Below are 15,474 nucleotides of genomic sequence, written 5' to 3'. Positions count from 1 at the left end.
TATCGGTCTGGTCATATAAATCCATCGCTATGGATTTTCGATGGATCTAATTTTTGAAACCTTAAAAGCAGTTAGCCTGTCACAAACTGGTCTGCGATCCTAATTATTTGAAATTAGGACACCAATAAATAAATCAAATAAAAATATAGTATCAACAAATATGCTACATTCATTAGAATTTGACAATATAAATAAATAAATAACCACCCAGCTACATGGGCAACCAGTTCCCCCAAAGGAATCTTGGGCAACCGGGACACGTGGAAAAAAAGCCACGTGTCTTGCAAGGATTGGGCATGGAAGCCCGGGAACCCCCAAATACGCTCTCTCTGGAAGTTTCCTGGCAACCCGTAATCCCCCCTCTCTCTCTAACTTTACTCTTTCTCTCTCTCTCTCTCTCTCTCTCTCTCTCTCTTCCCGGCGATCCTCCGACGATCCTCCGGCGATTCTTCGGCTTCCGAAAAGCCCCGTTAGCACATACAATCGCCGCCCCGACCATCAATGCCGAGACACGGCTACTAGGCTACGCGATGACGGACCGGGAAAGACGAGTCCAGGTAGGACCCTGCTTCGTCCGCATTTTCCGCAATCTCTCCATCTATCTATCTATCTATCTCTGTATCTATCTATCTATCTGTCTATCTATCCATCTATCTATCTATCTATCTATCTATCTCTGTATCTATCTATCTATCTGTCTATCTATCCATCTATCTATCTATCTATCTATCTATCTATCTATCTATCTATCTATCTATATATCTATCTATGTATCTATGTATCTATCTATCTATCTATCTATCTATCTATCTATCTATCTATCTATCTATCTATCTAATGAAACATGTTGTCTCCACTGTTTTCGACAATGAAGGGTGCTGAAGCTGGGGTTGCTACGATCTCTGGAGACGCAACTGCTTCACCGCTTCCTCAAGCGATGTTGGTCAGCGGATGCTCCTTGAATGAAGATGTTGCCTGTGCTAGCACTAGAGTATTAGATGTTGCTCCCGTCGTCAAATCGTCAATTGCTCATGCTTGGCCTGCATCATCTAGTGGTGTTGTAAGGAGTTTGAAGAGTTGTAAAAACTTGATTTTGGCTTTTGTAGAAACTCAGAAAGTATCCGTTGGAGATGTCCTTGAAACACTCGAGCAAGCACATGAGAAGTGTATCGAGTACGCCAACTGCCCCCTTGGTCAGAAGACTTCCAAGCACTTGAAATTCATTAGGTTTCTTTGTTTTCGCGGTGGTCAGGCATCGATGAAGCAGTCCTTAGTTTCTACAGAGTTTCAAAGAGAGAAGAGGACATTGAAATGTCAATGTCCATTCGTAATTAAGCTGCGGTTAAATCAAGCCTCGGGCGTCTATGAAGTGTATCAGAAAAATAATCAGCACAATCACGATCTTTTTACTGAAGTTGAATTGGCCCAAATGCCGCAAAATCGCTTCATTCCGGACGAAGTGAAAACAAAAATGCTGGAGTTAAACGAACTTGGCATGCGCAGGTGCTCTCAAATCAAGACATTGATAGAGCAGGAGCATTTCCCAGATGTTCCAATTACGTGGACAATAAGAGACGTACAGAATTTGTTACAAAAATCTTCTAGCAGAGCTCGCGAGACTAACGATTTTGTCAAATTATTGAAAGATAAGAACAATCATGGTTGGTCCTTCAATTTCCAATTGAATGATGACACACTTCGCTTGGAGAGAGTTTTCTGGATTTCAGCTAATGGCAAAGAGAAGTATGTGCAGTTCAACGATGTTTTAAAAATCGATGCTACATACAAGATGAATCGCTTTGGCATGTCTCTAGTGTTGTTCACAGTGATCGATAACCATGGTTTGACAGTATTGACTGCTGGTTGTCTTTTGTCCAACGGGCAATTTGACTCCTACTCTTGGGCTCTTCAACAATTTCGACCATATACGAATCTCGATCCCATCGTCTTGTTTACAGATGGCGATATGGAATTGGCTCGAGCTATTAAGGACATTTGGCCCACTACAGTCCATCTACTGTACAGATTCCACATTTCCCAGAATATCACTCGTGCTCTAGCTAGCTCTTTGAGGGCCAATCTCAGTGGATTCATGGATGATTTCTAGAGGGTCGGCTCCATTGAAGATGTTGATGAATTCGAGATGGAATTTTCAACATTGAAGTCAAAATGGCAAGCGGCAGAATCCTATCTTCGAGTTCTCGAGGAAAAAAAGAAGTAGTGGGCATTCGCCTACACCCATAACATCTTCGTCGCAGGTGTGTCTTCTACACAACGCCAGGAGATGGTCAACTGTCAGATCAAATCTGCGTTATTGTCGAATTCATCTCTATTGCGCATTATTGATGGTTTCGATGCAGTCGAAACACGATCGCGAGAGAAGTTGTCCCAAGCTAGCCTTTCCACCAAGTTCGCCGCAGCAACAATGGATCCTCTAATTAATGAAGCTCTTCAAATATTGACAAATTATGCCCAGGTTCTTCTCAAAGCTGAATCAGGAATGTCGCTTTCATATACCTGTGTTGCAGATGATTCCAAAGATCAGTGATATTTCCTAATCAGTCACAAAGACTTTCCAAACAAATTTCGTGTTGTGAGGATATCCATTGGCTCCGTTGAGCAAAGTATGTGCTCCTGTAGGAAGGCAATTTGGCTCGTTATTGTATGCAGACACATGTTGTGTTGTTTTCGCCGCAATAACATATTATCATGCCATGTCTCAATGTTTAATCGACGCTGGAAAAAGGACTGTGAAACTGTGGATATTCAGTATGCCTTCATCGATACTGCGTTGGCTACGCGACCCAGGTCTGAAGTCAGGGCTACACAAAGAATGACCAAAGATCAACGTCTGTCTGAACTAACGGCTCTAACAAAGCCCATTTTACACCGTTCAATTGGAACCGAGAGCACATTTCAGTTGTACAAGGCATCAATGATTGTTTTGGGCGAAACTATTGAAAGAAACCTACAGATATCGCACCCTGCGTTGTCTGATTTAGAGGAAGATATTGTTAGAAATCCGTTGAAAGCTCGTTGCAAAGGACGACCCAAAATAGGGAACAAGCGCTACATAAGCATGGCAGAGCAGCTGCAAAGTAAAAAGAAGCAGAGGGGTGTCACTTGCTCTAGCTGCGGGCAACAAGGGCACAACGCCAGAACTTGTAAAATAGTTTGATTGTATCTTGGTCAACTCCGTCAAGACCTATTCCGTGGGTAATTCAAGAGCAGTCTCGCCTTTCTCAAGAAAGCCATGAAGTCTTGAAGTTGCAGGCCCAGGTTAGTGATTACCGGAAAGATGAAATCGACGACTGTTTTAAAGCCAAATAGAGAGAAATAATGTTTGTTATTATGTTGAATTCTGTTAGGTCGAGAGTCTCAAGCAGCGGCGCGAGCTACAAGAGCTTGATCTTCAGGCAACCACCAGGAAAGCCAAGGAAGCAGCCGCAATGGCCGCTGAGGAATCTGCCACGTCAAAGGCTGCCAAAGCGGTTATTAAATCTCTAACCTTTCAGTTATCTTTTCATAGCTCTTTTTTTGATGTTGTCTAAGGCAACTATTTTATACTGATTCAACCTTCTCTCTCCTTGTCAGCTCAAGGACATTGCCGTTAGGCTGCCTCATGTGTCATCCTATGCCTACAACGGTGCAGAGCCAAAGTCAACCCTATAAACTCTGCCCTTCAACAAAAATTGGAGGCAGATGCAAATGGAGGAGTGGAGAGGAAGAGAGAGATCTCACCTGTTGAGAGTGATCGAGAGGGTGGAGCTTCTTCCAAGAGTCAAGAGAGTGCGATTCAGGTTAATATAATCTTAACCTGAATATCATGAAATAAATGTCTACTGACTTTGGTCTTCTCCCATTTTTTTTGTATTCGGAGAAGGTTCGTGGAGCATCAAGCAGAGGCATGGTGGTCAGAGAACAGAGAGAAGGTTTATCAGAGATACAATGTCCGGTGCCTGGATAAACTTCTGCCATGATCATCCAGGAGTTTGGAGAGAATTGTTCATCATCCTCATTTATAAATTCAATTTTTTAATGTCTCTTTGATGTATTCATGATGTATATAATTAATTAATTATAATTAATCAAGTCTAATCCACTATAATTAATGAATAGTAAATATTCTCTTCATATTTCTTAATCTGCGACAACTTTCGTATGAAGATGTTAACACATAATACAATTGGCCAGTTTATGCCCTTAAATAGTACTAATGATGCTATAAGAATTCTAATTCCCTTGTCACTTGAGAAGATAGAGGGAAGCCTATTGTTAATCATCTCAAATGTATGTTCTCCCTAATCTTCTCAGTCAAATAGAAGAAATATCAATGAAGGTAAGCTTCCGCCTAGAAGAGTCTTCCTCCTAGACGGCCGCTGAGCGAGCTTCCGACTGGAAGAACACATGCTCTTCGATGTCGATCTTCGTCATCAACCCTGCGGGGTGGCCTAAGATCCATGCCCTCGCCATTCCTCTTTCTCAGGAGCCGAAATCGAAGATCCGAGCTTCCCCACGGAAGAACACGTTCTCCGCAGCGGGACCGCCACACCTCCCATTTCAGAAGAAGAATTCTTCATGCACAAATCCCCTCTCGTGAGATACTCCATACCTCATGGCCTGAGTCAACGCCTAATGGCTATCGAGAGCGTTGACTTCTGGTCAACGAGCTCTGAGATCGGAAGAACGGCTTTTCCAAGAACTTTTTCTCGAGAAATTTTGATTATGGAGGAATTTTTGCAGAGATCAAGTCATAATCGATCAAAATTTCACCTTCTATCTCAAATAAATAGATAGATAGATAGATGGATGGATGGATGGATGGATGGATGGACCGACGGACGGACGGACGGACAGACGGACGGACGGACGGGCGGACGGACGGACGGGCGGGCAAAAGGGCGGGCGGGCAGGCGGCGGCGCCGCCGGACGGACGGGCGGCGGGCAGGCGGACGGGCGGCGGGCGGCGGGCGGGCGGACGGCGGACGGGCGGCGGGCGGACGGGCGGACGGGCGGGCGAACGGGGGGACGGACGGACGGGCGGTCAGACGGACGGACGGACGGATGGACGGACGGACGGACAGGCGGACGGACGGACGGGCAGACGGACGGACGGACGGGCGGACGGACGGACGGACGGATGGACGGATGGACGGATGGATGGATGGATGGATGGATGGATGGATGGATGGATGGATGGATCGATGGATGGATGGATGGATGGATGGATGGATAGATGGATAGATAGATAGATGGATGGATGGATGGAGAGATTGCGGAAAATGCAGACGAAGTAGGGTCCTACCTGGACTTGTCGTTCCCGATCGGTCATCGCGTAGCCTAGTAGCCATGTCTCGGCGTTGATGGTTGGGGCGGCGATTGTATGTGCTAACGGGGCTTTCTGGAAGCCAGAGAATCACCGGAGTATCGCCGGAGGATCGCTGGGAAGAGAGAGATAGAGAGAGAGAGTAAAGTTAGAGAGAGAGAGAGGGGATTACGGGTTGCCCGGGAAAACTTCCAGAGAGAGCGTATTTGGGGGTTCCCGGGCTTCCATGCCCAATCCTTGCAAGTCACGTGGCTTTTTTTCACGTGTCCTGGTTGCCCAAGATTCCTTTGGGGCAACCGGTTGCCCGTGCAGCAGGCATTCCTCTCTGCGGCTGGCACTCAAGGAACCACGGGGCACTCCATACAGAGCAAGCAAGTCTTAGGGATGAGACGCCCGCGCAAAATAATTGGAAAATTATTATAAATTTTATAATAAATCAATAAAACATATTCTGACATATCTGGACCAATGTCATATCAAAATTCTAGATAAGTATAAGTATAGGAGAATTGCGTGTTTTATTTTCCGCTTAAATTATTGTATTAAGATGAAATATCTACTCTAGCAAATTGATGCTGATTTTGTGTAATGATTAAAGTATATTATAGTCATTTACAATTGAAATACATGCTCTTATGTGTCATGAATCATGTGTTATTATTCACATGTTTTTCCTTTATAAAAGCCTAAAACTCAATCTACTACTAATAGTCATGTGTGTTTGTGTTTCATTTTCCCATCTCTTCCTCCCATTATCTTCCAACTAATCAGTTTATTTCCTCATATTTTTTTCTATATTCTTTTACATTGGTTCAGACTATTTTTGAAATAAACATGTGCAAACCTGTTTTATAAAAAAAACGTTAAAATAATTCAATCCATCTGCCCATTCAAGAGAGATAAAGAGGGAAATAGAAAACAAGATATTTGAGAGGAATATATACATATATTAAAGAAATTAAATGGATCTCAAACTAAATAATAAGATTTAAATAATGATTTTATTGATTTTTCATTAAATATCATAATTAGGGTTTGACGGTCCCGGTCCTGTATGGTTTTCTGGCATGGACCTAAACGTTAACTGAAGTTCGGTCCGGTTGCGGTCCATTCTTGTTTGGTCTTGGTCTGGTCTGGTAGGGGGGGTGGCGGAGTCGTTGTGCGCGTGGAGCAGCAGCGATGAGCACTTGGGGCGGGTGATGGGAAGGACGACGGGGAGGGGGATGGGTAGTGTGTGGGACAGGGTCCGGTCCGGTCCGGTTTTTTGACATGGACCTAAAGCTTACCTGAAGTTCGATCCAGTTCCGATCCGGTATTGTTCGGTCCCGGTTCAGTCCAGTCCAACCTGTCCCCGGTCCAAAATGGAAAAGCCGAATCATAATTACCAGAAGTCAATCAAACTTTGACCTAAAATAGTCATCTCTTTCACTGGACCAATTTACACTCAATGTTAGAAAATCCCCGATCCTCCAAGCGGAAAAATATTTTCCTAATTAAAACATATTCATAAAATTCATCTAAAATTATGCAAACTGGTTTTCCTACCTTTTGTCTCTAACACCCTCTCAATATTTCATTTTTCACCATAAATGAGTTGAAAAACTATCAGGTTGACAGAAAATTGAATTTTCTGGCTCCACTTATTTTCTCATGTTCTGTAATAAAAGATTAGTTCGCGACCAAAAATATAATATCATTATAATTATATCTCTCACACAGAAAACTGTTTCCTATTTGTTTTAAAAGTGAAAAAAAATTATCCCAATTCCCCTCCTCAAACCCCTCACTTTTCTCTCATACTTTATCTCTCTCCACCTCTCTCTCACTATCTATTTTTCGCTCTCGATCTCCCTTCATTTTGGCCTCTTTCTCTCTTTATCACTAGCAAACCATATTCGAAAAAACCAAAACACATGTACAAACACATTCACCTACATACTTTTTCTTAAGTTATTTATATGTTCTATTTCAGGTTTAACCTTCAATAAATAATTTACAGAGTACAAATGAAAGCATGGTAAAGGAAAATAACTAAACAAAGCATATGCAAGACAGATATTTATACAAGGACTTCTACAGAAAAAAAACTACAAAAATGGACACAAATATCGACTCGGCGCTCCTCCGCATCCTCCCTTTCAGCAGAAAACCCCAATGACTGATTAATCATCGTAAAAATAATAAATAAAATAATTAAACAATCCAAAAAGGTATCTTCAGAGAAGAAAAGAGATTCCCACCGTCATTGCTTTGACTGCGTAAAATACTATCTTCTTCTCTTGAATATATAATCTTTGACTGGCTCCTTTGAGTCTATTCTTCTTGAGCATTTTCTCTTTCAGAACTAATATGACTTGAGATGCCATTTGAGAGAGAACCGCCGTCTTCGTCATCATGGATGCTTTTCTTGGGAATGGAATTGTGGTGATGGAGGTTCCAATACATGATGCTGGCCATCAGAGTAAGTATCATCTTTGGGTGAACCTGCCCGAGACGAGCCGAGTGAGATGTATAAACAAGTTAAAAATTTTCAATCATAACCCATAAGTTACATAAATTCCAGACTTTACCACATTATATAAATAGTTACCGGGCTTCCTAAAGAAAATGTTATTATACACCCGAAACCCATCCCTTGTAAGGAAAAGGTAGCACCGAAGAAAGGAAAGAGCGAGATGGTTGATTTTGTTCTTCCTTCAAAGCAAAGATCATTCATTTTTACGATACGAGAGCATATTCTCTTATTTAAGCTTCCTTCGTTAGGTCCCCCCAACGTAGATGGTTCAGCCATGCCCATATCATCTCTCTATCTATGTGTATTTATCTATGGATTGTTATTTATATGTCCAGCTATAGTGCAGGGATGCGGACGGGATGGGACATGGACGTTTCGGGAAGAAATTCGTCCTGTCCTACGTCCCATGTTAGTGTAGCGGACAAAAAACCGTCCCGTCCAATAATGCCAGGACGATTTTTCGTCCCATCCAGTCCTCTAGGGACGAATTTTCGTCCCGAAATTCATCCCGGACGAAAAAATACATTATATATTTATAATATATTATAATATATTATAAATTGTCCTCGTGAGGCCACGTGGCAACATCTCAAACGTCGGATGTGAATCCGGCAGTTTTCCGTCCAGATTCGTCCGTCCGTCGTCCGTAGACCTCCGGACGGACGATTTTTTCGTCCCACGGGACGAAAACCGTCCCATCCGGTGGTCCCCAGGACGAATTTTCGTCCCATAATTTGTCTTTCTCCCCGGACGGGACAATTTTCTCGTCCGGGGACGAAAAAACCGTCCTGTCCGCGTCCCCGATCTATACGTCCAGCCCTCTCATATGGATGTTTCTCTGTCTTCTTCCTCTTACTATCTACATCTATTCATCCTTATTTTTCTCTCCTTATCACACTCTATTTATTTCTTTATATCAATCTGTCAGTCCATATAGCCTATTAGCTGACAAGCATGTTTCACTGTGGTATCTGTCTTTGTCTCACTCGCTTAGTTCGCAGATCTTTATATTTCTGACAGTCTACATGCTCGAGAAACCGCTTTTGATGTCATGATGTAACTTTGGAATAGGTTTTGACAAGTCAGGATGAGTGTGTTGATGTGGTGTCAATGACTGTCATCGTGATATATGACGTTGACACTGACATGACAATGATGTTGCTGAGGCTTTGAACTGAAATTTTTAGCTAAAGTAATGGCTGACGTAGACGGATCGCGTCAAATCTCAGCGGGATCATCAACGTTAGCATCAACCATCTATCATCCAAAATTCAGCTACACAATCATCAACACAATGGTTGGTGTGTGCTGAACCTTACTTTGAACAGAAGCTTGGGAATAAGACTATGGTCGAAAAATATTGAGGATTAAAGTAAACTTTAAGACATGAAATAATACCATCACATCAGGATGATACTTTTATTTTTGTAGCAATTCTTAAAGAAATTAATACGATTCTTTTTCTAAGATGAAATGTTATTGTTACCTCAATGATATCCTCTGGGAGCAAGAAAATGGAACATCCAAGCTTTCTAGCAACACTGATTATATAAGTCGCGTTCAACCTCTTCTCATCATCTGAATCATCATTTACCAGAATGACGACAGTTAAAATATTAGAAAAATATGTAGACAGCATAAAATATTTAAAAAGTTTCAGTTAATATATTAGAAGAAATATTTTGAAAAATTCTAAATACTATCCTGCGGGATTGGGAACAAAAGATCGCATTTTTATTGAATCTCATAAAAGACTAGATGTCAAATTTTTTTTGAACCAATAGGAATTTTCAACGGTGCATGAAAAGTGATAAATAAATAACTTTTAAAACTGCGTACAAGTAAAATGCAAGGATTCAGATTACCAGTTTCGCCCTTAGTCACAATGCTCCAATTGACAACTCTTGACTGTACAGAACTCAGAAGCTCAAGAAAAAACAACCCATTGGATAGAGACTTATCCTGGAAATTGCACATTTTGATGAATAACAATAAGAGCTTTACTCTGTAAATGAAGAAAATTTTCCTGAGTAAATGTTTTAATGGTGGGAAGAGATATACCCTGAAATTTTCAACTCTAGAGGTTCTTCCTGCTCTTCTAACCGTCTCATTAGCCCAGTCCAAAATGTCAGCATCTGAAACCTCTCTCTTTTCTGAGCAGGATCTCAGATTTTTTAGCAATTGAAGTATATTAAACCTCATTAACTGCCATAGAAAAGCTGAAAATATCACATTATAAAAATGTTTAAAACTGATTATCTTCTTTAATATTGATGCAAAAATATCAACAGATACTAAAGAATGAAATATTATTTTTTATACCGAGGATCAGCTTCTTGTTCCCCTGATTGATGTCCTGACCATCAATATTAACCATTGAAAACTTTAACTCCTTTGCAATTCTGACCACCTGATTGCAGTTCTCAATCTTTTTAAATGGAAATCTGATAGGAGGCTTTGATGCTTGCTTCCAACGGACTGATCCAGGCGAGATTTTTTCCAGTACTTCAAGCAGGACCCATCTGGATAGAAAGAGAGAGAAGTTCACTCAACAACGGTAGCGGATAAATATAATATATTAAAAAAAACTTTGGATTCTTGTTGAGTGCCTCTTTATCTCTCTACCCAGATAAGTTATTGAAGATAGGTACATACATCCGTTCACTCAACAATGGTGGAAGAGAAACACAGGCTATAAAATAAATTCAGGATCCTTGTTGATTGAACGTCTCTCTCTCTCTACCGCTATCTCTATCTACGTCTCTCTTTCTCTCTCTACCCAGATGGGCCCTGCTAAATAGGCTATAAGGAAAAGGTAGATGTGCCCATTCAATCAACAAGGATGGTGGACAAATATGGACCATTAAATGTATAAAATATTCTCTTTGAATGGACATCTCTCTCTTTCTCTCTCTCTACCCAGCACTGTCCTGCTACATACGCTATTAAAGAGAAGTAGATGTACCCGTTTCTGACGTCTTCAAAAGTGTTGTAAACGAATGTTGTTATGCCCAGACTGTTTATCCATAGCCGGAAAGCTCTCTCCTCTCTGGAGACTAGAACATCGTATGGCATCATTTCGGTGAAGGAAACTTTCTTGCTGTCTATCGACAGACCATTCCTGAGAATATCCAAATAATGCATCATTAGTATGACTCAAAAGAGATATCTTGTTTGATTCATCGTTAAAGGGATCACGAGAGTGAAAAATGATTTTTTTATGATCCTTGATTCTACCAGAGGCAAATGCAGAGTATATAACTCCATGGCTGTGGAAGTCGAGAGAGATCGAGAGAGAGAGAGAGAGAGAGAGAGAGAGAGAGAGAGAATAGTAGTGAGGTAGGAGGAACCCAGTTGCCCTGGGAGTTGACAGTTGATTAAGGAAAAACAATTCCCTGCCCTTAAATAGGGATAGAAATTCCAAGAGAGAAATTATAATAATTATCCTTATTTCTAAGAAGCAGACTGGGACGATAGGAGATTCGAGACCGAGAAATTGGGATGAAGAGATGGAGATCTCTCGCTCTCTTCTCTTACATGCCTCCCCACTCGGTAGTTGAAACAAAATCCCAAATTGCTTTTTCAAAAAATGAAAAAAATAGACTGGACAAAACAAAAGGTAATATGCACCTGTGATGGAATATATGCGCCACAAATGCTAGATTAAGATTGGGAGATCCCTCCACTATATCCTTTGGAGTCAGGTATCTTTTGCAGTTCATTCTCTCTGCATGCTCCAGGATCAAATTTGCTCTTTCAATCGGATCTTTGGTGTCTAGTGTGGCAGAACTACTGTGCTCAGGAGCAAGAACATTAAGCAGATGTGCATATGCTTCTCCATCCTGCAATTAAACCAGCCAACAGGTAAAATTGTGTCAAGGAAATGAAACATCTTCCTGGTAGAACAAGATAAATGAGAGATTATCTGTTTTTTCACCCAGCTGTCGCCAAAATCACATTCATTAAAAGGCATCGGAGACCTTCATAAAAAAATGCGGAATGTTTAAAAAGGCATTGGCTTCCTCTAGGATACCGATAAATAAGAAACCCAGTCAAGAATATGAATGTCCACTAGTTTTCATGTTTACTAAACGAATATAATGATACATGTTGGGTCTTACAAGTAAGAAAGTCATCTATAGGAAAACTAGAAACTTATTTACAATAAGGTGATTTCCGACAACGAGATAGACATGAAAACGCAAAACTCACTATTTGGTATCATTTCATGAATTTTACCTTCATTATTCTAATACCACTATGAGTTGTCTTTTAAGGAATTCATATTTTACCTTCACGTCAGAGGAAAAGTTTTTTAGAGCTTTTTTGTACCCAGCTCTCTTAAGATGGTAATTCATCCAGCGAAGTAGGACTTTTTCTGGAGATAACGTCATCAAGTCTTCAACATCCTGTGAAGTTTGGAAATTTTGATATCGGTATATTTGAAAGACGACACAAAGAAAATAAACCAAATTCAAGTATTTCCACCTTGTCTTCATCCACCAGCTCAACCAATTGAGGGGTCTTTCTGAGATTAAGGTCCGCTAACAGTTGTATCTAAAAAAAAATACAGATGATTGATCAAATCCAAAAACATAAGGAATACAATTACTGTCTTTTTAGTTTTACTGATGTTCTACTACTGTTTATGAAGAAAAAGATTCCCTGAGCCTGTACCTTAATTATTTGGAATACCAATCCGAGAACTAAATGACGCTGCAGAAAGACGGATGTACAGTCAGTAATCCATTTCCATACCAAATGAAAATTACACTATAAGACTTAAAAATGAAAAAGGATAGACGGGTGCATTTGCTTTCTCAATACCCATATCGACCCAATGACTCTTTTCTGGGAAATTGAAAATTTTCAGACTTCATACGGTGATTGGAAAATTTGAAATGCAGAGATAAGTGAGCTGGAAAAGAAGCAAAATTAGATAGAGGGAGAGAGACTACCCTGCCTTCTACCAAGTCTTGTGTCCCGATGTTCACTACGGAGCAGCCAATGGCTTTTGCGGAGTTAAGGCAGAGACTATGGTTCTCGTTCCTCTCCCATGTGTTGATTATCTTCTTTATGTTGATTGCTCTCTCGTCTATTGTCCCCGGGACTGCAACATTTATTAGCTTACTAAAAAAAGAGAAAACAATATCAATGACAGTAAAAGCAAACCTTGGATCTCTGAGAAAAAAATTAAAAATAATAATAAGGAAAACAAACGGAAGGGATCTTCGGAGCTCTTAAAAATCTGAGTAAATTGATGATATCTTAACATCTCTCCCTCTGATTATTTTTGGCATCTATAGGTCAATGATAATTGATATAAATTGATATCTTAAGATCAATGAACCTAAGATATTCCGCATTAAATATTTCAAAATAGAAGAGAGAAAATTTACCAGAGAAGGACGCCGTCCTTTACAAGATTGAAGATGTCATCTGTCGTTGGATCTAGTGGAAGATACTGCTTCAGGAAAGGGTCGTCGCCCAGGTAAGTGTTTATATGTGCGACATAAGCAGCCTTCTCTGAGTCATTGATTGTGTGGAGTAGCGTCGTCGTACTGGCCTTCAGGAAATCCCGAGAGTGGCTGTTAGCTCCCTCTTTGGCTGCGGCCCGTGTTTGCAGAGTCAAAAAAGCCTGATGATTCACAGTGGAGTTACATAACTTAAGACATTTGACCGCATAAATTCTTCCAAAAAACTAGAAAAAAGATCTGAAAATGGGTAATTTGGCGAAGGGACAAAAGAGCAGTACCCGAAGAAACGCCTCGAAGTCTATTTCCAGGTCAGCATCTGACTCAGATTCCCCCAATATCGCTGATATTTCCTCTTCTTCGAGGACCATCTTGAAGTCTTTGAGCTTCGCCATCACTGACGGCAAATCTTGGGACGTGAAGTGTTTCAGTTCTTCCCTCGCGGACATGAACTGTCGAGATCAAATCAGAGATAATCAAAAGGCTCAAAAAGCGATGAACTAAAACGTCAGCTCCTAGAGTACTTACTTTAGATTGAAGGCCGCGGAGCTCAACCTGCGTGAATTGGCTGTGAAGCCAAGGATCTGAGACAACAACACCGACAAATCCCGACATGCTTACTCCACCACACTCGAGAAACAGATAATTCAGATTTTCCACCGACGGCAGCGAAAATTGAACTGCACAGATCAACGGAATTCAGCGCCTTCTCCGGCCTCGAATCAACAGAAAACAAAATCCACCGCGGCGCAAGGATAAACTCACACCGTTGGATCCGCCGGGAAAAAGGGCGACGGATCAAAGATCGGAAGCAGACTGTCCAGTTCGTTCACAAATTTAAGAGCCAAACAGAAAGGACAGAGAATTTCAGATTTGGAGGATAGAGTTCGAAAACAAACAAACAATTATATGAGGCGGAGGAAGCTCGTGAATCGTTCCAAATCTTCGATCCACCGACAAAGAACCTGGATCGAAATTCCTTAAACTTCGTATTGAAATCTCGATTTCTCTTCGATCTGATCTTCTCCAGTTCTTCCCCGGCCGCCGCCCTAGCGCCGGCCGGCGATCGCCATACCGGCGATCTTCTCCGTAGACTGCCTCGTCCTCGCGCCAACTTTCTCTCTCTATAACGAACCCGAAGACTTCCGCATTATATAGCCCCTTTGACTAGGCTTACGTGGCCGCTTTGTGGGCCCCGCCCGCGTATCCTTGGCCACTGTCAGCCGTTGGATCCAGCCGCTGGATCAGATCTTGGTCTCTGGTCGTTGATGTATTTGGAACGGATGACGGTGTAGGACGGTGGCACGGGACGCACTGTCAGTTATCCTTCACAGAGTCTGCAGTTTTGTTTTGTTCTCCGTCTTAGATTTGGACGGAGTCTTTGTATACGCACTAAATCATCACCTAACGACGGAACTGACGGCGCAAGTTCCCTCGGCCAATGTCAGCCGTTGGATCCAGCCGCCAGATCAGATCTTAGTCTCTGGCCGTCAATCTATTTGGGGACGGATGACGGTGTAGGACGGTGGCACGGGGCGCACCTTCAGTTATCCGTCACAGAGTCTGCAGTTTTGTTTCGTTCCCTGTCTGAGATTTGGACGGAGTCTTTGTATACGTACTAAATCATCGTCACCTGACGATGCAACAGATGGTGCAAGTTCCCTCGGTCAGTGTCATTCGTTGGATCTAGTCGCCAGATCAGATCTTGGCACCTTGGCCTTTGATCTATTTGGGGACGGATGACGGATTACGGGATAGGACAGGTGGCACGAGATGTAGCAACAATTTGGTCAGTTATCCGTCACAGAGTCTGCAGTTTCGCTCCATTCCTATCTCCAAGTTTGAGCAGAAATGATGACGGAGCAGATGGAGTAGCCTGTCCACCTGGACTAATTCACCAGCACTAGATGATGGCACACAAGTATCATTGGCTAATGTCATCCATTAGATCCAGCCTCCAGATTGGATCTCAGTCTTCGATATATTCGGTGGCGAACGACGGAAGAGGACATGTGGCAAGTAACAGAAGGGCAATTTGGTAAATTATCTGTCATGCATCTGTCACGCACCCCTGGATGGTGTGCTGAGTTCAAGCACGTAAGTCTTTTAATATAATTTATATCACTGCTCTACGATTTTTCATCACGTGATAAAAAAAC

At 41.8% G+C, this 15,474-nt stretch overlaps 2 protein-coding genes across 4 annotated transcripts; one reads left to right on the top strand and one right to left on the bottom strand.

Moving 5' to 3' along the window:
* Positions 1–868: 868 nt before the first annotated feature.
* LOC144708790 (protein FAR1-RELATED SEQUENCE 11-like) lies at positions 869–2,107 on the top strand. The gene has a single exon (XM_078582226.1). It carries the CDS (start codon positions 869–871, stop codon positions 2,105–2,107), a length of 1,239 nt encoding a protein of 412 aa, XP_078438352.1.
* A 5,135-nt stretch (positions 2,108–7,242) lies between these two features.
* LOC144708334 (fimbrin-5-like) lies at positions 7,243–14,448 on the bottom strand. 3 transcript variants are annotated; one of them, XM_078581584.1, is made up of 17 exons: positions 14,281–14,446; positions 14,081–14,131; positions 13,844–13,995; positions 13,597–13,767; positions 13,241–13,479; positions 12,800–12,971; positions 12,519–12,557; positions 12,330–12,398; positions 12,134–12,250; positions 11,472–11,683; positions 10,807–10,962; positions 10,164–10,363; positions 9,903–10,060; positions 9,707–9,803; positions 9,328–9,419; positions 7,567–7,810; positions 7,243–7,484 (listed from the first exon to the last, which is right to left on the bottom strand). In XM_078581584.1, exons 3-16 carry the CDS (start codon positions 13,928–13,930, stop codon positions 7,640–7,642), a joined length of 1,980 nt encoding a protein of 659 aa, XP_078437710.1. In that variant the 5' UTR covers positions 13,931–13,995; positions 14,081–14,131; positions 14,281–14,446; the 3' UTR covers positions 7,243–7,484; positions 7,567–7,639. The 3 variants fall into 3 exon arrangements, with proteins under 3 accessions (XP_078437710.1, XP_078437709.1, XP_078437708.1); XM_078581583.1 differs by having other exon boundaries at positions 7,243–7,461; positions 14,081–14,448; XM_078581582.1 differs by having other exon boundaries at positions 14,083–14,448.
* Between the last annotated feature and the right edge of the window lie 1,026 nt (positions 14,449–15,474).

Source organism: Wolffia australiana, chromosome 10 (genome assembly GCF_029677425.1).
Source record: "Wolffia australiana isolate 7733 chromosome 10, ASM2967742v1".
NCBI classification, from domain to species: Eukaryota; Viridiplantae; Streptophyta; class Magnoliopsida; order Alismatales; family Araceae; genus Wolffia; species Wolffia australiana.
The sequence above is the reverse complement of the archived record's forward strand: the minus strand, read 5'-3'. Positions and strand labels throughout refer to the sequence as shown.

Coding starts and splice junctions, on each gene's coding strand:
- LOC144708334 (XM_078581583.1), bottom strand. CDS start 13,930: ATGTCGGGATTTGTCGGTGTTGTTGTCTCAGATCCTTGGCTTCACAGC. Junction 12,558..12,799: donor AAGACTTGGTAGAAGGCAGG/GTAGTCTCTCTC, acceptor GTCTTTCTGCAG/CGTCATTTAGTTCTCGGATT. Junction 12,399..12,518: donor TGGTATTCCAAATAATTAAG/GTACAGGCTCAG, acceptor ATTTTTTTTTAG/ATACAACTGTTAGCGGACCT.
- LOC144708790 (XM_078582226.1), top strand. CDS start 869: ATGAAGGGTGCTGAAGCTGGGGTTGCTACGATCTCTGGAGACGCAACT.